Source organism: Gracilinanus agilis, chromosome 2, assembly GCF_016433145.1.
Source record: "Gracilinanus agilis isolate LMUSP501 chromosome 2, AgileGrace, whole genome shotgun sequence".
NCBI classification, from domain to species: Eukaryota; Metazoa; Chordata; class Mammalia; order Didelphimorphia; family Didelphidae; genus Gracilinanus; species Gracilinanus agilis.
In genome coordinates this window covers 179,519,025-179,546,788 of record NC_058131.1, presented here as the reverse complement: position 1 = coordinate 179,546,788, position 27,764 = coordinate 179,519,025, and the positions used below count along the sequence as shown (strand labels likewise).

General features: G+C 37.0%; 1 protein-coding gene and 1 non-coding gene across 5 annotated transcripts in view; both read left to right on the top strand.

The window, feature by feature from the left end:
• The first annotated feature begins 13,528 nt into the window (after positions 1 to 13,528).
• On the top strand, positions 13,529 to 13,599 carry TRNAG-CCC. Its single transcript has one exon. It is a non-coding gene; the product is annotated as a tRNA-Gly (tRNA).
• Positions 13,600 to 13,998: 399 nt separating this feature from the next.
• Positions 13,999 to 27,764, top strand: part of TIA1 (TIA1 cytotoxic granule associated RNA binding protein) — a 37,731-nt gene continuing 23,965 nt past the window's right edge. For 2 of the 4 annotated variants that reach the window (XM_044663576.1, XM_044663573.1), the window contains exon 1: positions 14,000 to 14,219. In XM_044663576.1, coding sequence (XP_044519511.1) covers positions 14,194 to 14,219 — 26 coding nt within the window. In that variant the 5' untranslated portion in view covers positions 14,000 to 14,193. Of the gene's footprint in view, positions 14,220 to 27,764 lie in introns of all 4 variants that reach the window. The other 2 variants (XM_044663574.1, XM_044663575.1) reach the window with 2 other exon arrangements.

Here is a 27,764-nt window from a genome sequence, read left to right as displayed (position 1 = left end):
AACCTGGTTCCAGCCAGGTTTGGTCAGCTTAGCTAAGGACCTGAGGATGGCTTTACGTGGGATCTCACTGCTAATCCAGGGATGGTTTCAGGATGCCAGGAGCCAACTCCACCAGAACAGATGACCCAAGGTATCCAGGTAGGGAGAGAAAGTTTGCAGTGCTGTCCACCAGATCACAAACCACTCCCTACTCAGTGCTGCTCTGCAGGTCTGATGTCCTCTGCTTTAAGCCTTCACCGCTCTCCAGGATACTAGGGAATCTGGATACAATTCCCCTAGCTCCGAGATCTCCCCCAGGGTCAGCCACAGTTTTTGTCCCAACCCCCACGGAGTCTCTCTCAAGCACAAGCCACTTCCTCCTTCTCCTGCATTCCATTCAGAATGTCCAAGACCTCCAGCTAAGGCTTTTCCTAGCCTGCTTACACACCTACTTTTAAATCTATGCCTATTACAGTATCTAATGTCAGATCTGAACTTGGGAAGATGAGTTTTCCTGACTCTAAGAGTGGCACTCTATCCACTGTGACATCTCTATTACGATTTCTCATTGCCTTGGTGTTTCCCATTTTTCCTGAACTTAGATCCTTAATGGTCAATATTACCCTACAAAAAGAACCAGAGATGAGGGATAGTGAAATAGGGGAATGGAGGAAGACAGGAAATACTTGGTGTGACAGTTAAAAACACAACTTAGCCAGGGGAACTAATTAACCTTCTTTGAGTCCTTTAAGGTTATATTGAGACAATAGGAAGTAACATTAAAGGATTTTAATAATGAATAAGGTGAGACAAGTGGGTAATGGGTCAAATTATTCTTAACAGCTACAAGAGGGAAGAAACAGGGGTTTAGGTGGTTCAGGAAATCAGGGCAGGGAAGATACAATTAATACTATACTACACTAGACTAAATGCAAGCTTGACAGGGTTATGGGGATCTCACTGCTTTCTCCAATGATGTTCTCAGCTGTCCCAGGGTCCAGGATGTTGGTACAGTCCACAAACTCCACTGGGTCACTCCAATAGGCTGTCACAGGCCTGGAGGTCCACCCTCCAAAGATACTGATCTAGACCTGTTTGTAGTTCCTCAAAATGCAGTCCAAATGGGGTTTCTCCAGTGAGATCAGGGCACAAGCTCCTCCACCAGCTACAAAACTCCCAACTGTCCCAGAATTCAAAAGCCCTGTGACCTTTCAGCCACCTTCCTTCCTTCCTTCCTTCCTTCCTTCCTTCCTTCCTTCCTTCCTTCCTTCCTTTCTTTCCTTTTTTCTTTCTTAAAGTTTTAAGACAGAGGGGCAAGGGCTAGGCAAACAAGGTTAAGTGATTTGTACAGGGTCACACAACTAGGAAGTGTCTAAGACAAGATTTAAACCACCATTATATTCTTGACACAATTTCCTAAGGCAGAGTTCTTAACCTAGAGTCCATATACATATACATATTCATATCTATATGTATATGTGTGTGTATACACACATACACAGCCACTTAACTCTGCTTGCCTTAGTTCTTCATCTGTAAAATGAACTGGAGAAGGAAATGGCAAANGGATAAGGACAGTGCCTAGCCCACTTGTTTTTTGATTCAGACCTGTTATTTTGTCAGTTTAGGGAAATCTCGGTATGGAAATTCCCTCCATTGATGAAAATGAATGCTTGATCTGTAACTTGTAGTCTTAGAAAAGGATCTGGAATACTATGAGGTCAAAAGTGTGAATGGTAGGATTTGAATAACTAACTTCGAGAACATCAAATACCATCAAAACAATGGTATTGCTAAACAGACATTTTATATTTGACTTCAATTCACACTATCCAAATAATTTAACCTCCAGGTCCCTGTCTTCTGGAAAGCTAGTCTGTGGTCATTTCCCAGAATTGCTCTAAGTGGATCTATAATTCCTACCCAGAGAAGCTAGCATTGACTGGATGCAGGATCTCCTGACCTCTCTCAAATTCAGAAGACTTTTTTCCAAGTCTGGACATTTCCATCTTGGGATTGTTCTTCTGTTACCTATGACCAGACAAAGAAATAGAAAGTAGAAGTGGCAACTAGAATTCTGAGATCCAATCTCAGGCTTGCTAAGGCAGGACATATGCTTTATTTAGCTGTCTTATGCTCATTACTACCATGAAACCTCAGTGGCATTAATAAATATTAGTGACTTTCCCTATCACTTCAGGGAGTTAATTGCCACAAGTCCTAAAGAGCTGAAGTAAGAGTAGGAGCAAAACTGATTTCTCCTTTTTAACTGATGAAGTTCCCCTTCCCTATCTCAATAACAGAGAAGGACTAAGGGACCATCCTGGAATTTCCTTCTTCATCTCAAGTGCCAATCTGTTCAGTGGTGAGTGCTGAGCCACATAAATTGTCAGAGTCACTGATGAATGCTCCATGGGATGGCTCCTCTATAGGAGTTCATTACTCACGTGCTCCATGAGGTGCAACCTCTGCTACATTTGTCAAATCTCTCTCTGTCTCTCTCTGTCTCTCTCTGTCTCTCCCTCTGACTCTGTCTCTCTCTGTCTCTCTGTCTCTGTCTCTCTGTCTGTCTGTCTCTCTGTCTGTCTGTCTCTCTGTCTGTCTGTCTGTCTGTCTGTCTGTCTGTCTCTCTCTCTCTCTCTCTCTCTCTCTCTCTCTCTCACCTGAGGGCTCTAGGTCCTAGGTTCAAATGTTACATCAGATACTTCCTTGCTTGCTGTGTGACCCTGGACAAATCACTTAACCCCAATTACCTACCTCTTAGCACTCTTTTGCCATGGAACTGATACTTAGTATCTCCAACAGAAGGTAGGGGATTTTTAAAAGTTATTTTGGGCAGCCAGGTGGCTCAGTGGATTGAGGGCCTCATCTGAGGGTCACAGCTTCAAATTTGACTTCAGATACGACCTAGCTATGTGATCCTGGTCAAGTTACTTATCTCCCATTGCCTAACCATTGCTGTTCTATTGCCTTAGAACCAATGCATAGTACTGATTTTCAGACAGAAACTAGGGGTTTAAAAAAATTATTTTCTCATTCATCATCTTAAATTCCCATTTTACACTATTGTATTATATAGGAAGCATAATGGTTGCTGTTCAATCATGTCTGACTCTTCATGACCCTCTTTGGAGTTTTATTGGCAAAAATAATGACATGCTCTTAAAAATGTAAGGTTCCCTCTTCTCCCTCACATACTTATCATTTCTCTTTGCTGTTGTTCAGTCATGTCTGACTTCATGACTCCATTTGGGTTTGTTTGTGGGGAGTTTTTTGCCAAGATACTGAAAGAACTTTCCATTTCCTTCTCTAGCTCATTTTACAGATGAGGAAACTGAGGCAAACAGGGTGAAGAGACTTGCCCAAAGTCATAGACTATGTAAGTTTCTGAGGCTGTTACCCAGGACATGGATGTAAAGAGATCCCTATATTTGTGTGTGTGTGTATATATGTATATATATATACATGTATATGAATACATACACATACATGCATGTACTATTCACATATAATTTACATCTATGTACTTTTATATTTATATATTACATATAAGATAATTTATTGAGGTAAGACACTAATAATTATGGGTATTAAGAAAAATCTTATGTGGAAAGTGGTGCTTGAGCTGAGTCAGGAAGAAAACTAGGGATCTTAAGAGGCAGATAGGAAGGAATGTATATTAGGCACCTGGAACAATGATAAATCACTGAGATGACCAAGTCACTCTCCTGCTGCAAATGCCCCAGTGTATATGTATTGCTTCTAAGAGTAATACTTTGTAATAATGAGCTCATTTCGAGCCTAAGGAACAAAATAATGGACCCTAAGGACCATGTGGTTTTCTTCTCTCCAGCTTAAGGGAGTTCATTTTATATTTTATTTTAATTTTATTTACTTATTTAGAATATTTTTCCATGGCTACATGATTCATGATTTTTCCCACCTCTCTTCCCTCCTACCTCCTGGAGCTAACAAGCAATTCTACTTGGGTTATACATGTATCATTGTTCAAAACCTATTTCCATGTTATTCATATTTGCAATAGAGTGATCTTTTAACATCAAAATCCCAATCATATTCCCATCAAACCACATGATTGATCATGTGTTTTTCGTCTGCATTTCTGCTCCCATGGTTCTTTTTCTGGTTGTGGATAGTGTTCTTTCTCATAGGTTCCTCTGGATTGTCCTGGGTCACTGCATTGGTGCTAGCAGAAAAGTCTAATACATTTCATTGTGCCATAATGTATCACTCTCTGTGTACAATGGTCTCCTGGTTCTGCTCATTTTGCTCTGCATCAATTCCTGGAGGTCATTCCAGTTCACATGGAATTCCTCCAGTTCATTGTTCTTTTCAGCACAATAGTATTTCACCACCATTAGATACCACAATTTGTTCAACCATTCCCCAATTGATAGACACCCCCTCATTTTCCAATTTTTTTGCTACCACAAAGAGCATGCCTAAAAATATTTTTGCACAAGTATTTTTCCTTATTATCTCTTTGGGGTTCAAATCCAGCAGTGGAACAAAGGACAAGCTTTTTTTTAAAGCCCTTTGGGCATAATTCCAAATTGCTGTCCCAATTTTGCAACATCCCCTTGAACATTCTGCTAGGTGTGAGGTGGTACCTCAGCATTGTTTTAATTTGCATTTCTCTAATCAGGAGGGATTTAGAACATTTTTTCATGTGACTATTGATTGTTTTGATTTCTTCATGGGAAAACCACCTATTCATGCCACTTGACCATTTGTCAATTGGGGAATGGCTTTTTTTTTTTTTTTTTTTTGCAAATTTGACTTAGTTCCTTATATATCTGGGAAATTAAACTTTTGTCAGAAAGTTTTGTTATAAACATTTTTTCCAGTTTGTTGCTTTCCTTCTAATTTTAGTTGCATTGAGTTTGTATAAAACCTTTTTAATTTGATATAATCAAAGTCATTCATTTTACATTTTGTAATGTTTTCTATCTCTTGCTTGGTCTTTAATTCATTCCTTTCATGCAGATCTGACAGGTATACTATTCTATGTTCACCTAATTTATTTATGATTTCACTCATTATATTTAAGGCATTTAGCCATTTTGAATTTATCTTAGTATAAGGTGTAAGATGTTGATCTAAACCTAATTTTTTCCCTACTATTTTTCTAATTTTCCTAGCAGTTTTTGTCAAATAGCAAATGCTTGTCCTAAAAGCTGGGAATAGCCCAGTCTATTCCATTGATCCACCCTTCTGTCTTTTAGCCAATACCATATTGTTTTGCTGACCACTGCTTTATAGTACAGTTTAAGATCTGGTACTGCTAGGCCTCCATCCTTCACATTTTTTCCCCATTATTTCCTTTGGTATTCTTGATCTTTTGTTCTTCCAGATGAACTTTGTTATAATTTTTTCTAATTCTACAAAAAAAGTTTTTTGGTAGTTTGATAGATATAGCACTAAATAAGTAAATTAATTTGGTAGAATTTTCATTTTTATTATATTAGCTTATCTAACCCATAAGCAATTAATGTTTTTTCAATTATTTAGATCTAGTTTTAACTGTGTGAAGTGTTTTGTAGTTGTGTTCATATATTTCCTGTGTTTGTCTTGGCAGATAAACCCCTAAATATTTTATATTGTCTAAAGTGATTTTAAATGGAGTTTCTATTTCTAGCTCCTGCTGTTGAATTTTGTTAGAAATATGTGAAAATGCTGATGATTTATGTGGATTTATCATGTACCCTGCAACTTTGCTAAAGTTGTTAATTATTTCCCCTAGCCTTTTGGTTGATTTTCTAGGATTCTTTTACTAGACCATCATATCATCTGCAAAGAGTGATAGTTTAGTTTCCTCATTACCCACTCTAATCCCTTCAATCTCTTTTTCTTCTCTGATTGCTACTGCTAGCATTTCTAGTACAATATTTAATAACAGAGCTGATAATGGGCATCCTTGTTTCACTCCTGATCTTATTGGGAAGCTTCTAACTTGTCCCCACAGCAGATGATACTTGTTGATGGTTTTAAATATATACTGTTTATTATTTTGAGGAATGGCCCTTCTATTCTTATAATTTCTAGTGTTTTCAACAGGAATCAGTAATGTATTTTGACAAAGACTTTTTCTGCATCTATTGAGATAATCATGAGATTTCTATTGGTTTGATTATTGATATGGTCAATTATGTGGATGATTTTCCTAATATTAAACCATGTTTGCATTTTTGGTATAAATTCCACCTGGTCATAGTGAATAATCCTTGTGATAACTTGCTGGAATCTTTTTGCTAGTATTTTATTTAAGATTTTTGCATCTATGTTCATTAAGGAGATTGTTCTGTAGTTTCCTTTCTCTGTTTTTGGTCTACCTGACTTTGGAATTAATACCATATTTGTGTCATAAAAAGAATTTGGTAAGACTCCTTTTGTGCTTATTTTGTCAAATAATTTGGATAGTATTGGGATTAGTTGTTCTTTAAATGTTTGATAGAATTCACTTCTGAATCCATCTGGCCCTGGGGATTTTTTCTTAGGAAGTTCCTTGATGGCTTGTTCAATTTCTTTTTCTGAGATAGGATTATTTAAGTATTCTATTTTCTCTTTTATTAATCTAGGCAATTTATATTTTTGTAAATATTCACACATTTCACCTAGATTATCATATTTATAGCCATATAATTGGGTAAAATACTTCTTAATAATTACCTTAATTTCATCTTCATTAGAGGTGAGATCACCCTTTTCATCTTTGATACTATTGATTTGATTCTCTTCTTTCTTTTTTTAAATTAGATTAACCAGTACTTTATCTATTTTATTTGTTTTTTCAAAGTACCAGCTCCTAGTCTTATTTATTAGTTCGATAGTTCTTTTACTTTCAATTTGATTAATTTCTCCTTTAATATTTAGGATTTCCAATTTAATTTTTATCTGGGAATTTTTAATTTGTTCTTTTTCTAATTTTTTTAAGTTGAAAGCCCAATTCATTGATCTCCTCACTCTCTATTTTGTTGCTATGCGCACTCAGAGATATAAAATTTCCCCTGAGTATTGCTTTGTCTGTATCCCATAGGTTTTGACATATTGTCTCCTCATTGTCATTCTTTTTAATGAAGTCCATAATTGTTTCTATTATTTCTTTTTTGACTCACCAGTTTTGAAGAATTAGATTATTTAGTTTCCAATTAATTTTAAATTTGCCTTTCCATGGATTCTTATTAATTAAAATTTTATCACATTATGACCTGAAAAAGCTGCATTTATTATTTCTGCTTTTCTGCATTTGTTTGCAATATTTCAATGCCCTAGTACATGGTTGATCTTTGTATATATACCATATACTGTTGAGAAGAAGGTATATTTCTTTTTATCTCTGTTCAATTTTTTTCCAGATATCTATTAACTCTAATTCCCTTTCTTCTTTCTTATTTACTTTTTGGTTTGATTTATCTAGTTCTGAAAGGGGAAAGTTGAGATCCCCCCACTATTATGGTCTTATTATCTATTTTGTGCTTGAGCTCCTTTAATTTTTCCTTTAGAAATCTAGGTGCTATACTATTTGGTGCATAAATGTTTAGTAGTGATATCACTTCATTGTTTATAGTACCCTTTAGCAAAATGTAATTTCCTTCCTTATCTCTTTTAATTTAGCTTTGTCTGGTATTATCATGATTGCTACTCCTGCTTTTTTTGCTTTAGCTGACAGATAATAAATTCTGCTCTAGCCTTTTGCCTTGAATTTGTGTGTGTCACCCTGCCTCAAATGTATTTCTTATAAACAACATATAATAGGATTCTGGTTTTTAATCCACTCTGCTATCTACTTCCATTTTATGGGTAAGTCCATCCCATTCACATTCAGCATTATGATTACTAACTGTGTAGTGCCCTCCCTCATATTATCTCCTTTAGATCCTGCTCTATTCACTTTCACTCTGTTCCTCCTCACCAACATTTTGCTTTTTGTCACCTCCTCCCACTTCTCCCCTCCTTCAATTACCTTCCCCTTCTCTTGTCTTATTCCTCTTCTACTTGTCTGTAGGGTGATAAAATTCTATACCCCACTGAGTATACTTGTTTTTCTCTTTCCGAGCCAGTTATGATGAGAATAAAGTTTAAGAATTGCACGTCATCATCCTTATCCTCCCCTCTCTGTAATTATTTTTCATACCTCTTTATGTTATATAATTTATTCCATTCTATCTCTCCCTTCTCTTTTGTCTCAGAGGTCCTTTCTTTCACCCCTTGAATTTTTTTACATATCATTCATATGCATACATATCATACATACATATTGTTTCATATCATCACATTTACAACCATATTATATTGTTACATTATATTATGTTATATTATATTATATTGTATTGTATTGTATTATATTATATTATGTTATGTTATGTTATGTTATACATCATATCATCATAATCAGCTTACTTTCCCACCCTCTTTCTGGGTAAATTCTTTCTATCTTCTCTACTAGTAAGAGTAATTTTTGAGAATTACAGGTATCCTCTTTCCATGTAGACATATAAACATTTTGACCTTGATGAGTCCCTTAAATTTTCTCTTTCTTATTTACCTTTTTGGGCTTCTCTTGTGTCTCATGTTTGAACTTCAGATTTTTTTGTTTAGGTCTGACTTATTCTTCAGGAATGCTTGGGAATCTTCCATCTTATTGAATATCTATTTTTTTCCCCTGAAAGAGTAGTTCCAGTTTTGCTAGATAGGTGACTCTGGGTTATGGACCCAAATCTTTTGCCTTCTTGTATATCATATTCCATGCCATCTGATCCTTTACTATAGAAACCACTAGATCCTGTGTGATCCTGATTGTAGCTCCATGGTATTTGAATGGTTTCTTACTGACTGAAGAATTTTCTCCTTAGCTTGGTGGTTCTTGAATTTAGCTATTACATTCCTGGAAGTTGTCATTTGAGGATTTATTTCTGGAGGTGATCTATGAATTCTTTCCATTTCCATTTTATTTTATTTTTTGAGGATCTTTGGCCAGTTTTCTTTGATAATTTCTTGTAGTGTGATGTCTAAGGTTTTTTTATTTTTTTATTTTTTTGGATTGTGGCTTTCAGGTAGTCCAATAACTTTCAAATTGCCTTTCCTAGATCTATTTTCTAGGTCAGTTGTTTTTTTAATAGGATATTTCATATTTTCCTCTATTTTTTCATTCCTTTGATTTTGTTTTATTATTACTTGGTTTCTCATGAAATCATTAGTTTCTAGATGGTCAGTTCTGATTGTTAAGACCTGATTTTCCTCTGTCAGTTTTTGGTTCTCCTTTTTTCAATTGGCCTATTTCTTCTTGCATCACTTTCATTTCTCTTTCCCACTTTTCGTCTGCCTTTCTTAATTGGTTTTTGAAATCTTTTTTTGAGTTCTTCCAGAATCTGTGTCCAATCCATATTTTTCTTTTTGACTTTGCATGTGTTTCCTTTGCTTTCACTGTCCTCTGCTTTTTGTCTCCATAAAAATTCTTTAGAGTTAGGTGCTTTTTTGGTTGTTTGCTCATTTTTCCTATCTGATTATATATAGGTTGGGGGATAATGTGATGGTCTGAGGTCTGAGAGCTCTGAGAGCTCTCCCTCCCTGCTGTTTCAATTGACCCTTGTGAAACTGATAGCTTAAAGACTTGTCTCAGTCTTAGGTGGAAGCTTTCAATCTCACTCTGAACTTGATTAGGTCAGGGGCTGATCAAATTCTAGCCCCAGACTTAGGCTCAAGTTTTTTTGGTCTCACTACGTACTTGATCCAATCAGACATACCCTAGATTGTCCTGTCTTGGAGCTCCATACTGAGCTTTAGGCAAAAGGATTAGTACTTAGTATTTAATACTATCAACCATTCCTAAGTGTGAACTATGTCCTTATCCCAAGCCCAGTCTAGAATTCCCTGGGCTGGGGCTCCAGACTTCTCCACAGATTTGAAATTTCAAGGCTTATGAGTTGGCTTGTACCACTATTTTGCCAGGGAGGATCTTAGGGTCTGGATGTTAGCTTGGCCAAAGGTGGGGCAGCAAATGTTTTGTGGGAGCGTGTGGCTTGCTCTTCCCTCCTTGCTACAGCTTCTTGCTGGTTTGGCTCTCCTCTCACCCCAGTGCTCCAGATGTTCTTTGCCTATCTTTTAGGTTTTTCTTTTTTTGAAAGTTGTTTCATTCTTTCTCCTTATTGGTTCTTTCACTCCTTTATTTGTTTTGTGGCAATACTTTAATCTTGGTTGGAGAGGATTTTCCTGGTGGTACAGAACTGCTCTGGATTACTCTGTCATCTTGGCTCCACCCCCAGAAGTCTTGGGGAGTTTATTTTAGATGAAAAGTTCCAAAATCAGTAGGAATCACTCTGGGGCCCCAGTTAGGAAAAACTCCCAACACCTTTGTGGAGGCATGTTTTTTTTGAAAAAATTTCCATGGTTACATGATTCATGTTTTTATTTTCCCCCTCAATCCCCCCCTCCCATAGCCCACATGCATTTCAACTGGTTTTAACATGTGTCATTGATCAAGACTTATTTCCATATTATTGATAGTTGCAGTGGTGTGGTCATTTTGAGTATATATCCCCAATCATGTCCACATCAACCCATGTGTTCAAGCAGTTGTTTTTCTTCTGGGTTTTCAACTCCTGTAGTTTTTCCTCTGAATGTGGAGAGTGTTCTTTTCTGTGAATCCCTCAGAATTGTCCTGGGTCATTGCATTGGAGGTGTGTTTTAAAAAACTCTCCTTTTTAGTTTCTCTGAAAATATTTGGAAATAATATTTCTTACCCTTTAGGAAAGTGGTAAGAAAAGCTAAGGCCTTCCTTTGAAATGGTATAAGGATAATAATCAAAATAATTTTTCTAGATAAGATCTTGGTCTTTCCACTCACTCACAGTGAATCCCTAACATGACCCACTTTAAAGGCTGTTTTCTCTTTTAAAATTTGTAGTTAATATAGGTAGGAAAACAGATTGATAAAGATATGTGGACAGGTAAGAGTTCTTTTCAGTTAACAGTAGTGGTCCAGAAAGGAAATGAGCAGTTTTTGAATGCTAAGTCAAAACTGTGTTTTAACTAATGATCTTTTCTTTTCAAGATTCTTGTAAATGCTACCTGAAATTTTCTTGAATTACAGTGTCATGTGGAAGGCATGGAATATTATGTCATCTCTCTCTACAAGCTAGAAATATATATGTATATAAACTATATAACATATTATATGTTATATAATATATTTTTTATAGATTAATATTAAATTCAACAAAATTGTCCCTGCTAGACTTCAGTGTAAAACAGAGAACATTATTAGCATTAATTTTTTTCATAGATACTTAGAGAGATGTTAGGTTCTCAGTCAAGCCCTACATTTATGTCTGTCTCTAACTTCTGGCTTCTTTTTGTTTGAAGATAAATTCAGTTTGCTGGAAAGTTTGGGTAATGAAAAAGCAGATTATATTATTGTGTATCTGGATAAAGAGGCATTGGGAGGGAAAGTTGGAAAAAGAGGTAACCTTTTTCTTGGAACTTCCCTTGGCCTGGGTCCTCATTTCTGAATTGCTGGTTGATCAGTGATTCTCCTGGATATCTTCCTTTGCTATAGCTCAGTCTTCCCTGTCAACTTGAAATCTGAAGTCCCCAAGTTTGTCTATATCCCCTGAGAACTCACTCCACTGAACAATAGACCTTAAAATACTTAATGGCCCCAGTGCAGTTGGGACTAGTAGACCTAATCAAATGTTTTTTTTCCTAGTAGTCTCTCCCATTGTATTAAGTCCTCTCCCAGGTAGCCCAGTGCTTGGCAGGACCTTTCCCTTTTATATCTATTGTAAAGCATCAGCTTGTCCCTGATAATTCTGTCTTGGACTTCTCATTTCTTTGTAGCTATGGTAATGCCAGTCAATCATACTTCCCTGTCCTTAGTTCCGCAAATGGTATATAAGCTCCCCAAGTTCTATTATTCTTCAGATAATTTTCTAGAATGATGATCCTTCCAATGATACTGTTTCCAGAGCCCCAGGGTTTTGATTCTGTGTAATATTTCGCACTTGGCTCTGTGTAGCAGCAGATTATTATGGACCTGTCTCTTTCCTGATTAAAGACTTGGTTTTTCTTACTACTTTGGTAGTTCTGTGTTTCTCCAAGTTGACATTTCCTCCAACTTTATTCCAACCTCTCAAAATCAGATGCTCAAAAATCTCTTCTTCCCTACACTTGGAGGAAACTTTTGCCTTTTATACAAATTTCTTAAAAGCATGACCTAATAACTCTCATGATGGTTTTGATTTCTTCTAGGAGTAGTTAAGGCCTTGTTTGTATTTAATTCTTATTGATTCAATCAAAATTAGTTTTCACCTAATTTAGAGCCAAGTAGAGTGGTTTCAACTTATCTCTTGCACAAGCTAAAGTGTTAAATCCTTCACAGCCTGGCTCTAATTTACCTTTCCAGGTTTCCTGGGCACAATATTCCCTTTTATGCACTCTAGGTTCTAGCCCAAGTACTTTACTGGATGTTGCTCATTCCTGGAATGCATGCATGCTCTCTTCATCTCAGCCTTAGATTTCCTAGCTTCTGCCTCCACTTCCCATTTGCTAGTGCCTCCCATCACTTCCCTCATCCTCATTGAGTAGCTATAGTTCAGTGGATAAAGCCCTGGCCCTGGAGTCAGGATAACCAGAGTTTGAAAGTGACCTCAGACATTAACTGTGTGACCTTAGGAAAGTCACTTAACCTGTTTCTTGGTCCACTGGAGAAGGAAATGGTAAAACTACTCTAGTATCTTTGTCAAGAAAACCTCTTGGACAGTACGATGTCCTGAAAAGTCAGGCACAGTTTAACAACCCCCACTGGACCTCCTCTCCTCCAAACCTCCCCATTACTTTGTATGCTTATTCTTTAGTTATATATGGTTTTTTTCCCTCCTAGAGAATGAAACTCCTCGACAGCGTAGATTCTTTTTTCATTTTTATTTCCCTTCTTCTTCCTCACTCTCCCCCTACCTCTTCTTGGCTAAATTAATTCTTGCTGTTTTAGTGTAAACGTAGTATTCTAGAAAGACTTGAAAACACTAAGAAAAGTATTCATTTCCAAAGTGCAGGTGAATTATTCCGGGGTCTTAATGTGGATAATTATGCCCAAAGTCTCTCATTATAGTCATGGTTGTGCCCTGAGCACCCGAGTGCCTGTGACTCCTTTTAGGGCTCACTCATCAAACAGGAAATTCAGATTTTTTTTGGAGAAAAGTCGAATAAACAGTAGAATAATAAGGAAAGTTACGTTTTCTCTTCCGTTAATCCAGTGTTTTTTCCCCTGGCTGATTAAGAGATGAAGATAAAGCTCTAAAATTTAGGCAGGTTTAAAAGATGGCCAGGAGTCGTTAAAAGTAGCTTTAAAGAATGGGCATTCACGACATCCATTTCTGTGGAACACGCGGCTCGGGGGTGTGGGGGAGGACGGCTTTCGATTTCAACTGAGAACTCTGCAAAATGTGTTTCTCCCCACCAAAAGAAACAAAACAGAACAAAAACTCCTCCCCTTTAATCTACTTCAGGCTTCGAAAGAAAACTTTTCTCCAGCCGCGCCGCTGGTGTAGTGGTATCATGCAAGATTCCCATTCTTGCGACCCGGGTTCGATTCCCGGGCGGCGCACGTATTTTTGTACACCTTTCTCCTGTTATCGAAACAGCGAACATCTCTTTCTCCTGCTTTCGAAAAAAATCAAGTCACTGAAAACCTGGATTAATTTGATTGCAAACCTATGCTATTTAAATTTCATTGTTTTTATTGGTTTCTAATCTAGTAAAGGTTGCGCTTGCGCAGTCAGGAAACAAGGCAGAACTTTGGCGGCAGGCAGGGAGGTCGGTACTTGCGCAGTACAAGAAGCGCCCCCAGTACGTGAGACGGAAGCACGCCTGCGCAACAAACGAGCCGGCGTCGGTGGTGCCGTGGCGCGGGGCAGACGGGGTCTTAGAGAGAGTGGGCTCTCTCTGCGCTTGCGTGGCCCGGGCCGCTCGGCTGCTCCTGGGCGCCCGGCTCGCCGCCATCTTGTGTCGGGACTTCATTGTTCGGGCACAGGGGCGGGCGGGCTCGTGTCGCTGCCGCTGCTGTAGTAGGAGAGAGCGGACTAGACCCCGCTTCGTCTAGAGCGACAGAAAACCCCGGTAGCCCTTACTGCCGGGCCGCCGAGGGTGGTAGTAGGGTTGGGAAGCAGGAGGCCGAGGAGCCACCGCCATAGCCGCAGCCATGGAGGACGAGATGCCCAAGACCCTGTGAGTCGTGCGGTGCGGAACGAAACCTCGGTTGGGAGCTGCCGCCGAGGAAGGGGCCCGATGGTTGGTTGGTTGGTTAGTTGGTTAGTTGGGAGGCCTCGGCTGGGCCGGCTTATTGTCCCCCGAGGCGCCCGCGCCCAGCTTCCCGGCCTTATTTCCTTCCCTTTCCCTCCGCCATGAGGTCGAGGCTGCCCAGCCGTGGAGGGAACGAGCGGGTGGTGGGGTGAACCTGTCGGGACCGGCCTTGTACGAGGCCTCCACCCTGGCCCCGGAGTCCAGGAAAAGAAGGGCCATGTGTCGGTTTAGATCCAATTTCCTCTTGCAAGAACGTTCCGTTTCTTCTCCCTTCCCCACCCCCACCCCCCGCCTTTATCAGGCCTTTTATATGCCTCCATTTTTTTTACACCCCCCACCACCCCCAATTGTTTCCTTTTTCATCCTCGAAACTCCCCATTTTCTTCTCCTTCAGTTATGGGCATTTCTAATGGATCTCGATTTTCCCGGAGAGTGTCAAGATTTGGATTAGTTAAATTGGAGAAACCTGGATTTAGAGCCTACTACGTTCAAAAAGGCGCTGGGGGATTCGAAAATGAAGACAAAAAACGAAACAGGCCCTGCCCTCCAGAAGCTTACTGTTCCTGGAGGAAAAGAGGGAAACTAATACTGTACAGCATACGTACAAAAATTAGTGCAATTTCTATAAGAGGGGGCAAAAGAGAACTAAAAGTGCTCTAGGAAAATTTAAGGGAGGGAGAGAACCATTCCATCTGGGAGTGAGGTCGGCTTTATGCTCCTCGTTAGCTAATGGGAAGAAAGCCAACTATTTTCCCTCCCCATCCCATCAAAAAGTTGGGAGGAAAAACCAACATTCTCTCCCCTCCATCGCGAAAGCCACCAGACCTTATAAAGATTTTGAAACCGATCTAACAATGAGGAGGGGTGGTTGAGTGGATTTTTATTCTCCTATATTAGAGATAATAGGTGCTCTTGTGATTGACATTCTGCATAAAAAGCTGGCAGTAGTTTTGAAGCAACAGTTAATCTTCACAACTGATTATCACTGATATATGAGTATATTTCCCATACTAGTACATTTTCTTGGTTGAATATAATTTTCTTCCCGCAGGTTTCTAAGGCTTCCGTTTCTTTGTCTTTGAGTTTCATGCATTCCCCTTTGTATTACAAAATGAAAAGTGCTTCTTGTGTGGGTAGACTTGTTTATATTCCTCTAGCTCTGAGTTGATACTTCTAAATTTTGTCTCTGTAGACAGTTTTGATACTAAAATTTTCTTTTTTGATTGTATTGACTTTCGTTTTATGATTTCCCTGGATTCATGATGAAAATATGAGCTCTAAATTTTGGATTTCTTATTGTGGTTTTTCTTTTTCTACTCCTAATGTCAATAACTTGACATTTTTTTCTGAATCAAACTATTCTCAGAAATTTCAACTTTGTATTGACATTGATATATTTGCTATTTAGGTGACAACTTTGTTCTCTTGATATGATAGTAACTAGTTCTGGTAAATTATCTAAACCTATTGTTATCTTTTGGCTCTTTACCAGGAAGCTGCAGTTTAGTACATGTTCATGTTGAAAAAGCCTGATTGTAGTTATGAATTTTATAAGAATTAGTTGAGTTTTATTGGAAATTATTTTTTACCTTCTACTAACTAGTGAGTAACTTGAAAATGTGATTAATTTGCTAATGACTAGTAAACTCTTAATTATATCAAACTTAAGATTCTGAAATGATTTTTATAATTGCTAAAAATGGAAGCTACGAAAAACATTTAGTAGAAATTTGACATATTCTTACCATAATTTGGGTATATAAAAGGTCTTCCTTCAATTGTTGAACTCTATGCTTGTTAATTTTTAAAGTAGAATATTTGTTTTTCATGATAAGTACATCAATTTGTATTCCTGTTGAAATATTAAGCCTGCTACTGAATAAGAAATTTAGCATTAGAATGTATTTAATATACTCTTCCTCAAAAATGGGTTTCATATTTTTAATTGTAGAGATAAATAAAAACTAATTTGTGATTTCTTTGGGAAACTTCCTTTACTAATGCAGACCTGAATCTTCTCTATAATTTAGAATTATAAAGTTGCCTAGAGCAGAAGTGTCAAAAACACGAAGCTCTCACATCACTTCCCAGTATACCCTGAACCATATTAAAATGTAATGGGGAAATAGTTAACAAGATAAACAAAAATAAAATATGTAATTTTAATGTGTTTTTCTAAATCAAATATATAGGGCCCACAGGGATCCTTCCTTACCTGTGGCTTAGTGGCTTCCTTTTCCATTTGACACTGCTAGCCTAGAATACTGAGAAGTCAGTGACTGGACTCTGTGTGTCAGAACCCTGGTTTTCCTGGCCAGCTCTTTATCCATTACACCATGCTGCTTTTGTTTTTTAAGTTAGTAGTAAAGAGAATATTTTCCCATAGAAAAAATGTTTACTCAACAAAGACTTCCAACCTTCCTTGCAAGGTTTGGTGATGGTATATAAAGCTGTTTGATGGGTTCATGAACCTTAAGAAGTTAATTTTGGAGACAGGTAATGAGGCATTCAGGCATGATAATAAAGTAGCTAAACTAATACTAAAAGTTTCTGGGCAAGGGAAGGAAGGTAGTTTCCTCCTTTCTTGGCCACTGATCTAGACCTGTGGGCAAAAGTTAGTTTGTCTCTCCCCCACCCTCTGATTTTTTTTTTTTTTCCAATTTCCTTCTGTGAGCTGATACACTCCTGAAGCTTTAGGCATTCTATTCAGACTTGTATTTCCATTAGAATATCTTAGAATTATGTGCCACCAATTGATCAAAATCCCCTTCCTCTCAGTGCTGCATATCTCAATTAGATATTTGTGGTTAGATATTTGTGGGAAAGGATTTTTGTTGAACTAGTAGTAAAGAGTCAAATTTTAACCATAACCTTTTGTCTTAGAATCAATACTAAGTATCCATTCCAAGGCAGTCAGGACTAGGCAATTGAGTTTAAGTGATTTGTTCAGGATCACACAGCTAGAAAGTGTTTTGAGGCCAGATTTCTCCACTTCAGTCTTCAACTCTTATCTACTGCGCTACCTAGCTGCCCCAGCAGTCAGTTTTTAATTGAAATAATGTGACTGGTAGACCTGGCATCCTTTCTAGACATATACATTCTTAGGTGGTAGTGTTAATTGGTCGAACAAAGTTGAGGCAAAAAAGTGAGGGAAAATTTTTAATTACCGTTGGGAGGGTTTTCTAGAGGTTTCTACAATTGTATTTAGAAAACGAATAAGCTAGTTGATAGAATTTGAAGCAGTGGGAAAGTGAAGGAAAAATTTTTTTAGTCCCTCTTGAGAAGTTGTGCAAAGACAGGTCTCCCTTTGGAAGTTCGGAATTAGAGATAGCTATTCTCAACTTTTTCCCCTTTCTTTCTGAACTCATTTGTTCTCTGAAAGCTTAAGTCACCAGCCTAACCTGAGGTGTAGTACAAAGGTCACGTTAGAAATAGTCTCATTTTCAAGAAGTGAGTCAGTTCTTTGCATAGATTAAAAAGTCTTTAGACTATTCTTAAATTCTTTTTTGTACATATTGTACATTTGAAAAATAGAAAGAAAATTTCAGTATATTTAGCTAAAACAGTTTTGAGGAAAAATTATAAGTATTGTTGGAGACCATTTCTAGTGAATCTAACAGAACAAAGCTTACAAACTACATAGGCGAGATTTTCATTCAAGGGAAAAATTTTTGAACATTAAAGAGAAGGTGGTTGGTGAACATCTAGATTGGCAAGAGATGGTATGGACCCAGTATAGCTTCATAAAGAACAGGTCATGCCAAACTGATTTCCTAATTTCCTTTTTTGACAGGATTACTAAAGTAAAAATGAGATGAATACCTGTGATTATAGTTTACTTGGATTTTAGCAAAGCTCTTATCAAAGTATTTCTTACTGTGCTTTTAGAGAAGATGGAGAGATAGATTATCGTTAGATGATAAAATAGTCAATTCAGAATTGGTTGAATGAATAAACGTGGAATAATTGTGTTTTCTTCTTTAAACCCTTACCTTTCACCTTAGAATCAATACTGTGTTTTGGTTCTAAGGCAGAAAAGTGGTAAGGGCTAGGCAGTGGGGGTTAAGAGACTTGCCCAGGGTTACCCAGCTAGGTACTCTCAATCCCCTAACCCATCCAGCTGCCCCCACAGAGTAATTGTTAAAGGCTTTATCAATAGGAAAAAATATTTCTAGTGAAGTGGTCCCAGGGATCTGGTCTTGACTGTGCTGTTTTAATAATTTTTAAACAGTAATTTGCATAAAGCTCATCATGTTGCAGTTTACACAAAGCTGGGAAGAATAGCCAACACATTGTATAGCAGGATCCAAAAGGACTAGTCCATTGGACTTAAAATCTATTGATTTTCATAGTTGAAATTCAGTAGGGAATAAATGTAGTCTTTCATTTGGGTACAAACACCAATTTCTCAAGAATAAAATGGAGAGGTATCTGTTAGTAAATATTTACAAACACTACTAGTATATGCAAACCACTTGCTAAGTGCTGAGATACAAATACTGAAAAAGAAAGAATCCTTTCCCCACAGATTTTATAGTCTAATCTGATCGGGAAAGACAACACAAAAGGAAGATAAAGGAAGTCAAGAGAGGGAAGCTACAAAGGAGTTGGGAGCATGATGAAGTCCAAAGTGTTGCTGCAAGGTAGAGAAATAGATGACTGAGGGGCCCTATTTAAAATGGAGATTTTGGGGGAGGAGCATGGGTTTGGGAATTAACCTTGGCAAGGAAAAGGGGGTATCTAAGATCTAGGGGATTTTGGTGGATTGTAGACTACATGTCTACAGTATATTTTAAGTAAACAAATGAGATAATATTAATGGAAGCATTAAGAGGATCAAAACTATCAAGGAGTTATGTTCCACTATATACTGCCTTCATCTTTCGAAAGCAAGGTGGTGGTAGATAGAATGCTTTGTATGAGAAATAGGTAGCACAGGGTAGTTTGTTCTAGGAAGGGGGAGGAGAGAAATGAGAAATAAGTGGTCATTTTTTTGTGGAGGACTTTAATGTCAGGTTGAGGCATTTGTGTGCCTCCCTGGAAATAGTTGGGAGGCATAGATTTTTGAGTAGACAAAAATGGAAGGATCTAGAGACCAGTTTGGTAGTAGGATATTGTAGATGTTATTTTAGATTTTTCTTTCAATTTCTTTCCTAGTAGTTATTTGTTTAGTCCTCTTTCTTCCTGTGTCCACAATTATTGATCATGTCTTTATTACTATCTCTTTAGATTATTGCAGTAACATTCTAATTAAACTCGGCCTAGTATTCAAAGCCTTCAACAGTTTGCCATTGCTCAAACTTTTTTCCAACTTTATTCTATACTAACCAGATGGGTTAATAATAATTATTAGTAGCTCTTATCCCATTACTCAGGTTATATTGCCTTTACTGTCCCTTGTGCTCCTCTCTCTCCCATTTTTTTGCTATGTGAAATCCTACTCCTCATTGTTTTAAGTTTCAAATGGTTTCTGTTCCATGAGATTTTTGCTTGGTTACCCTTGTTCTCTGAGACTTTAACATTACATTTGATTTTGGAAGAAAGTTTTTTTTCCCCTCTCCTCCCACTTTAGTTTACTCATTTATGGTCTCAATTGTGGTATGTCATATCCCTTTACTACTTTGTGAGCTTTATGGAAGCCTGGGAGTTTATCAGCTCTATGTCTATACATCTCTAACTATAGTGTCTTTATATAAGTGCTTAGCATGTTTCTTTGTTGGAATTGAAGAAGTACCTTAGTGTTACCAACAGAATTGAATGTCCTTTTCTATTCTAAGTAGTATGAAAGCTAATTAAGCCACTTTTAAATTTCTCCCACAATGAAAGGTTTATGTAGTTTTTTTATTAATTGCTAATGAACTCACCTAGCCTGTAGAAAGATTAACATAATTTTCAGACAACACTCAAATTTGCTGAAAATGTAAACCAGCATGCTGCCCAATAATTTTGAGGGCAGGATATTGCTTATCCTTTATTACCCAAGATTAAGTTAGGAAGAAAAGTTTTATATGTTTTTGATAGATTTTGTTAATTCATGTTCTGCCTGAAACTTGGTATTCAAAAAGTTAACTATACATGTTAGGAAAAATTTTGATTTAAATTTTTCTTTAAAAGAAAATCTTAAGATTTTTTTCCCTAAACATGAAGTAACACTATTCACCTGAAATATCCGTTAGCTCGATGGACTTAATAACCTGTTTGTAACCAATACTTTATGGATTACAAAGTCCTTTACACATGGTCTTATTTGATCCTTACAACAACCTTTTGGATTAGGCCAGTGGAAAGTATTGTCCATAATTACCAAGAAGGTCCCAAAGCTCAGGTGAGGTTAAATGAGTTGCCTTGTCTTACTTACTATGTCTTGTAAGAGTCAGTACCAGAACTAAAATTCAGGCCATTATTTTTTCCATTGTACAGTGCTTCCTCTTCCTCCTCCTCCTCCTCCTCCTCCTCCTCCTCCTCCGAAGACCTGAGTTCAAGTCCTACCTCTGAAGCAAATTACCTGGATAACTTGCCAAGTGAATCTCCCTGGGCCTTATTTTACTTATTTATAAAAAGGAGAAAGCTGGACTAGATGGTTTCTCACGTTCCTTCTAGCTCTACAATCTATCTAATTAATTCATCCTGCAGTTCTTGATATTCAGGAATAAAAAGCTATTTTTGTTTAAATCTGGAATGATATAGTGAATGTCTATATAGACACATAAGTCAAGGGAATCTAACATTAGTTTCCTGATTTTAATTTTTTAGAGTATTTCATTTTCATTCTGTTTTGGGTTGCATGCCCTGATCTGCAAAAAGTTAAACATGGAAATAAAGTTTCCATTCTTAAAAAAATTTACGCAACTTCCATAAAGCGAACTCTTAAATACCAACACTTAAAAGAAATGACCGTGCAATATACAGGGATACTGTATCTATGTGCTACTCTACATAATTACAGTCAATCAACATACATTTGTCAAATGCCTACTCTGACAATTGCATATTTTATCTTAGTACCATAGTAATTAAGATCAAGTTAGGTAAGAAAGAATATTTAAGTGAACTTAGTTACCTAACAGTAGCATAACTGGAAAGTTATTCTGCTCTGTACAGTGTATCTCTGAGTAAAGGCTGAATGAACAATGAATGATAAAATATTTGGGGGATATATTTAATTTTTATTTTTTTCTCAATTACATGTAAACATTTTTTCTTCTCTTTAAAAATACTATTTTCTTTCTATTAGCCATGTTCCAAAAGAAGATAAAGCAAAAAATCTCCAGAATAATAAGTTTTTTAAAAAAGTATATGCCTCAATATCCATTCAGTCTTTTATCAGCTCTTTGGAAGTAGATAGCATTTTTCGTTGTAAATCCTTTGTAATTTGTCTTGGATCATTGTATTGCTGAGAATAACTAAGTCATTCACAGTTGATCATCTTTACAGTGTTGCTGTTACTGTGTACAATGTTTCCTGGTTCTGCTCATTTCATTCTTAATTTGTTCATGTAAGTTTTTTCTGAAAGCATCCTGTTCCGCCATTTATTTTAGTACAATAGTATTCCATCATGATCATGTACCACAATCAGGTTAGAAACAGGACCCCTGAGAGTGGGAGATGGGTGGGCAATGTTGCTATTCTCAGTGCTTTTATATTTGGACTCTACCTATTAGTGATGGTTGATGGTGGCAGGACTCTTCTCTCTAGTTTGTTTCCATTTATGGTGGCAGAAGAGCCAAGTTGAAAGGCCTGGGTGTGTGGAAAGTCTGCCATTCCCATAAGAATGCCAACCCCCCCCACCCCCACCCCGCAGTAAAGATGGTTTGAAAACCTTCTTGATGGATGCCTTCCTATCTCCCTCAGGATACCTTGTTTCTTCTGTAAAGCTAAGCAACTGCCTTGACAGTTACAGTTGATGTTTGTGGGGATAGTGGACTCCTTCCCTAAGGGCTTCTCAGTGATGACTGTAAGGTCTGGATTAGAAAAAAGGTCTGGGGTCTGAGGCAGGCTACTTGTGTTTCCAGGGGTCCTTGGATTGAATTGAAAATTTTTATTAATTAATTAACTTAGAATATTTTTCCATGGTTACATGATTCATGTCCCGCCTGCCCCCACCAGCCAATGAGAAATTCCACTGTGTTTTGCATAGCCAGGGGTCCTTGGGATTGAGAAAATTTTAACCATCTGATGTTATATTGGACTCTCCATTTAAAGAATTCCAAATTTCATCTAATGAAATGATATATAGGAATGAATGGATCTCAAAGACATGAAATCTTTTGAGTTTTGCAAGTAAATTACTCTGTGGCTGTGGGGCAAGTCATGTATTCTCAGGGCCTACATAGTTTCCTTCTCTAAGATAGGTCGGACAAGGATGACCTTTAAGGCTCCTTTAACTCTTAAAAAAATGATTATGAAAGTTGTGGCTGGCCCCTGAATAAGGTATTTGTGTACCTCCTATAAGGCTTGAAAATTATACCATCTCTGTATTGTACTGTTCATTAAAGCCTTTGAACCTTTGCGATTAGTAACATAGTATTTTATTTATCACAAAATTCATACATGCAATATAGAACATAAATTTTTTTGCTAAAAATGTGCTGCACCTATTTATTGATTTATTAATTATTCATTCATTTATTTTTGGTTGTTCCTCAATATCTCAGAGAACTTTTTCAGTCTTGGGTAAATTCTGTTAAGCAAAGTATAAAAGGAGACAAATTCACCAAAGGTGTTTTTTAATTTCCTGAAGTGTATTCTTTACAAAGTCCAAAAAGGACTAGGATTTCCTGTTTCGGATGCTTCTGATGGGGATGACATTGTAATGATTGCATTAAGTCCCACAATAGTAGAGAACTTCCTTAATGAGATGTAGCCCTAAAGAGAGTAATTAGTTATCCATTTGGAAAAATTACATAGATATATGTGTCTAAATAATATAAATTATCTTTCACATTGTCATCTTAACCCAGAAGATCTTGCTCATATGTTCCTTGGATAATATTATTATTTTTATTTTTATATTTATCCTGGGACTCCATTTTAGGAGCATAGGGCCACAACCAGTAGGCAATGGGTCACGCAGTCGCTCAGGGTCACCCAGCTGGGAAGTGTCTGAGCCCGGATTTGAACCTAGGACCTTTCGTCTCTAGGCCTGGCTCTCAATCCACTGAGCTAGCCCAGCTGCCCCTAATTTAGGTTGCAGTTTCTTTAGCAGATGTAGTTTTTACAGGGTGGGGTTGCTAGCCCCACGCCCAACCCTCCTTTTTCATCAGGGCTAGGGACCATCCTTGGCCCAGGAGTGGTAATATTATGGTTGCCCCTAATTTTTTGTTTGTACTCACCATATGCTTTTCAATGGCCTTCTGGGTTTTAGTAATTTTCAATTTTGAACAGACTGTAGGGTTCCAAGATTTCCAGCCATAATACAAGATATTATTCATAATGTAATAAGCAATTGGGATAATCCATTGAATCAGTACTTATATCTTGAATAAACAGTTCAGATGGATTATGAGTTCAGACCATATTTGGATAGAATGTGAGCAGGGATCGGTTTGGGGAAATTAGCAAAGAATTTTCAATAATCCTAAACTTAGTACTCATCTTTACAACACAGATAGTCTCATGATGAAAATGTTGGGCTATTGTGATGGCCAATTAATAAAACTTTCAAGTAACCAAAAAGGCAGTGATGGGTAAGCTAGAATATATTACCTATTGACTTGTGCTTAACCGTGTTTCACATTGTTGAAGTTGAGTGAGGTTCATCTGATGCCTACTTGCTTCATTCCCATGTTTATATAATCTTTATAGCATAGATTCAATTATGAGAAATAGCAAACTGACTCAGTTATGGGAAATAGCAAGTTCCACTCCATTCTTTTCTACAAGTCAACAAGCACTTATTAAGCACCTAGTATTTGCCATGTATCAGTTGGATTCATTTTACTTTTAATTCTTACTTCCTTCTTTGAACTGAAGCAGAACTAACCTAGACATTAGAGTTCTGAAGAGGACATTTGTTTCTTCTCCCTCTGTAAGAAGGATAGCATTCTTCAATTTATCTTTCTAATTTCTCTTGACTTCTGTGTTGTATTCAGTTTCTGTTTAGCTTCAAGCTTGGGTAATAGAGATTAAGGACTAAATGTGCATATTGAGACACATCTTCATAGAATATTATTCTTGAAATAGAACTGAGAACTCATCCAAATCCCTCCTCTCCCCCAACGCTATTTTCTTCTTTTTTAATTTAACATAGTGTGTTTCAATTTGACAATTCTGAACTTTCTAACTCCCCAAATTTCATTCTTACACTCATACTCTGACTAGATCTGCAGTCTCTTCAGTAATTATTATAACCTATCCATTCCCTATATTTTGAACCAATTGCCCACCATACAAAGTCTTGTTTAATGGATCAAACTCATTTTCTCTTGATACAAGGCTGTCCATTGGTTATCTCTCGATTTTTGTCACAGGACCACTTCATCTTTTTCCACTCTATTTTTTTATTGTATTTAAGAAACATTTTGAGGTTTTCCATATATAAAATAGAACATAAAAATATAATTCTATATTATACCCTGAACTTCTTTTCTATATTGTTTACTTTTTAAAAAGTATATATTTCAGCAAGTTAATTTCAGAGCTGTTCTGCTTATCTTGAGATGCTTTTGTAAAAAAAAAAGTTTTTCAATGACCTTCCTATTCACAACCTGCCAGACTTCTCCACTGATTTTTTTTGGGTGTGAGACTCATTTGGAGGCCAGTGTTCCATGGATCATGCTGTAAAACTGCTCAGGTAAAATATATTTAAACTAGTATTTCCCTTACTTGCCATCTTTATCTTTCTAGCCAGTGAAATACCTGCTAAGGTAGTTTTCTTTTAGCTTTTTTGGGGACTTCCTTGTTAAACAACAAGCATTTATTAAATTCTTAAAATATGCTAGTAATTGGACTAAATTCTGGGGATACAGAGGCCAAAATAAAACAATTCCTACCCATAGAGCATATGTTCCAATATGGGAGACAACAAAGATATGAGAGTAAATATATAGATAAAAGTATATATCAATTATAAAGGGATTGGGGCTGTTAGAAAAGTCTTTGTTGAAAAGCTGACCCTTAAAGGAAATGGACTTGGAGACTGGGAGGGAGGAGGGATCTCATTCTTTAGGTGTGAGGGACAGAAAGTCAAAAGGCATCTAGACCGGAAGCTGTGTTTTGTGTGAAGAGAAGAAAGCTAGCTTGGTTAGAGTGTGTGAGGTAGTAATATATAATGGAATTAATCCTGTAGAAGTCAATATTCAAAACTTTAATGTTTTTCTTTCATCCATATTCCATTTTTTAGTATCAATACTTTAACTTTTAAAAAACTTAATATAACAAAATGAGCTTTTCTATATAGATGGTAGAACAGAAGGGGATTGTAAATGAAACTGCATCTTTATTATGTAGAGCTTTCTTTTCTTTTAAGTACAATAAATTAATCATGTAGCTTTCAAAGTTGTCCAGTTTCTGACCTTCCTTCTGTTCATACCACTATTCTCCCCGTTGAAAAGAAAAGCAAAACCCACTCACAGCCAGTAATCATAAATAAGTAAAATAGATTTCTACATTAGTCATGCCATCTAGCATGACCAATGTGAGAAATTTATTTTGCTAAACTATCCATGCCTGTAACAAAGATTTTGTTTTTCTTTTTCACTTGAGGGAAGGGGAAGATTGAAAAGGCAGATTTTTATTGATTTTAAAAAATTACATTTAATTTAAAAATACAAGTATGACTGAGAGTGGCTCAGGAATTATGTCCACCAGTTTAGTCAGTATTCAAAGATACAGTTCATCTGGGCCAAAGGACTTGAACATATTTCTGACAGTTAAACACACTTCTTATCTATTTATCTAGTTCATCTCCTTATTTATCTCAGGTATCAATTCCCTGTTATTCATTTTTGTTTTATACTTTGCAATCTAAGTATCCTTATATATGGCAAAGAAAACAGAAGCAAGTAAGAATATAGTAGCCCTCTCCTACACCTTAAAAGTTTGTCCATAGATTATTAGATTAGGGAAAGTCATTAGGGAACATTTGTTTCAGGGCTGGCCCCCCCAATTTTGCAAATAAGGAAACTGAGGGTCAGAAAAGTTAAATAACTTGTCCAGGTTGATATAGGCTAGTCAGAAACGTGAATTTCCTGAGTTTCAGTTTTATGGCAAATTCATATTCCCAAATAAATTGTTTTGTTAGAGGCAGAAAATTGTGAAAGGAAAAGAAGTTTGGGTGGTTACAATCACTACTGGACCTTAACAGATGTGCAGAGAACATAAGATTTTTCATTTAAGCAAAAATCACTTGGTATTAGAGATAGGTATGAAATGAAGAAGAGTGTTAAAAGTAGGTTATTAACTGCTTCATCTCTGCCTAGAAAGCATAATGTAAAGAAAAATCTTGATGTCATAGGGAGTAAGAAAATACAGGTTCTTCTGGTTCTGCTCACCTCACTCTGAATGTTAGTTTATACCAGTGATGGGTTTTCTTTTTAAAGAGGGGGCCAAAGGAAATGCTCATCTGTCAGTCTCTTTCTAAGGCAACCCTTTCGAAGTTTCATTGTATTGTATCCTACTCATTGTATTCATCAGATTAGGAATAATGTCTCCTGCTTTTAAACTTTGGGTGGGTGGGTGGGTGGGGGGCTCATCTGGCCCTCAGGCTGTAGTTTGCCCATCACAAATCTTCCCAGATTTCTAGGAATTGATTTCCTTCATCATTTCTTAGGGCACAATAGTATGCCATCACATATACTATAACTTGTTTAGCCATTCCCCAACTGATGTGCACCCCAGAGTCTAAAGAGGTATGTATATTTTTGTATATCCATATTTCATCTAGGACTAATCCCTTAATCTATATTCTAACTTTCTTCCTCCGATTTCCCTTTTGAGTGAAATGTATTTCTGTACCACCTTTTGTCTGTATATTCTCCCCTCTTTCTATAAATGGTTTTTGAAAGATTATGGAACCCAGGAGAAGTGTTACAGAACTGGAAAGGGGCAAATGTTAAATGCTTTCAAAAAGGAAAGGAAATGGAATCAATACTGCTTTTGGCCTAACTGCATTTCCTGGTCAAATGGTTAATTAATGAACGTCTAGGAAAGGAAGATGTAATTACAAATAGGCAGCATGGTTTCCTATTTATTTAGGGATCCCTATAAGTTCAGGGAACTGCTGAAGATTTAATTTATGTGATTTGCCTACATTTTTTTTTTTAACATTTATTAATATTCATTTTTAACATGGTTACATGATTCATGCTCCTCCTTTCCCCTTCACCCTCCCCCCCCCACTCCCCCCCCCATAGCCGATGCGCATTTCCACTAGTTTTATCATGTGTCCTTGATCAAGACCAATTTCCACATTGTTGGTAGTTGCATTGGTGTGGTAGTTTCGAGTCCACACCCCCAATCTTGTCCACCCCC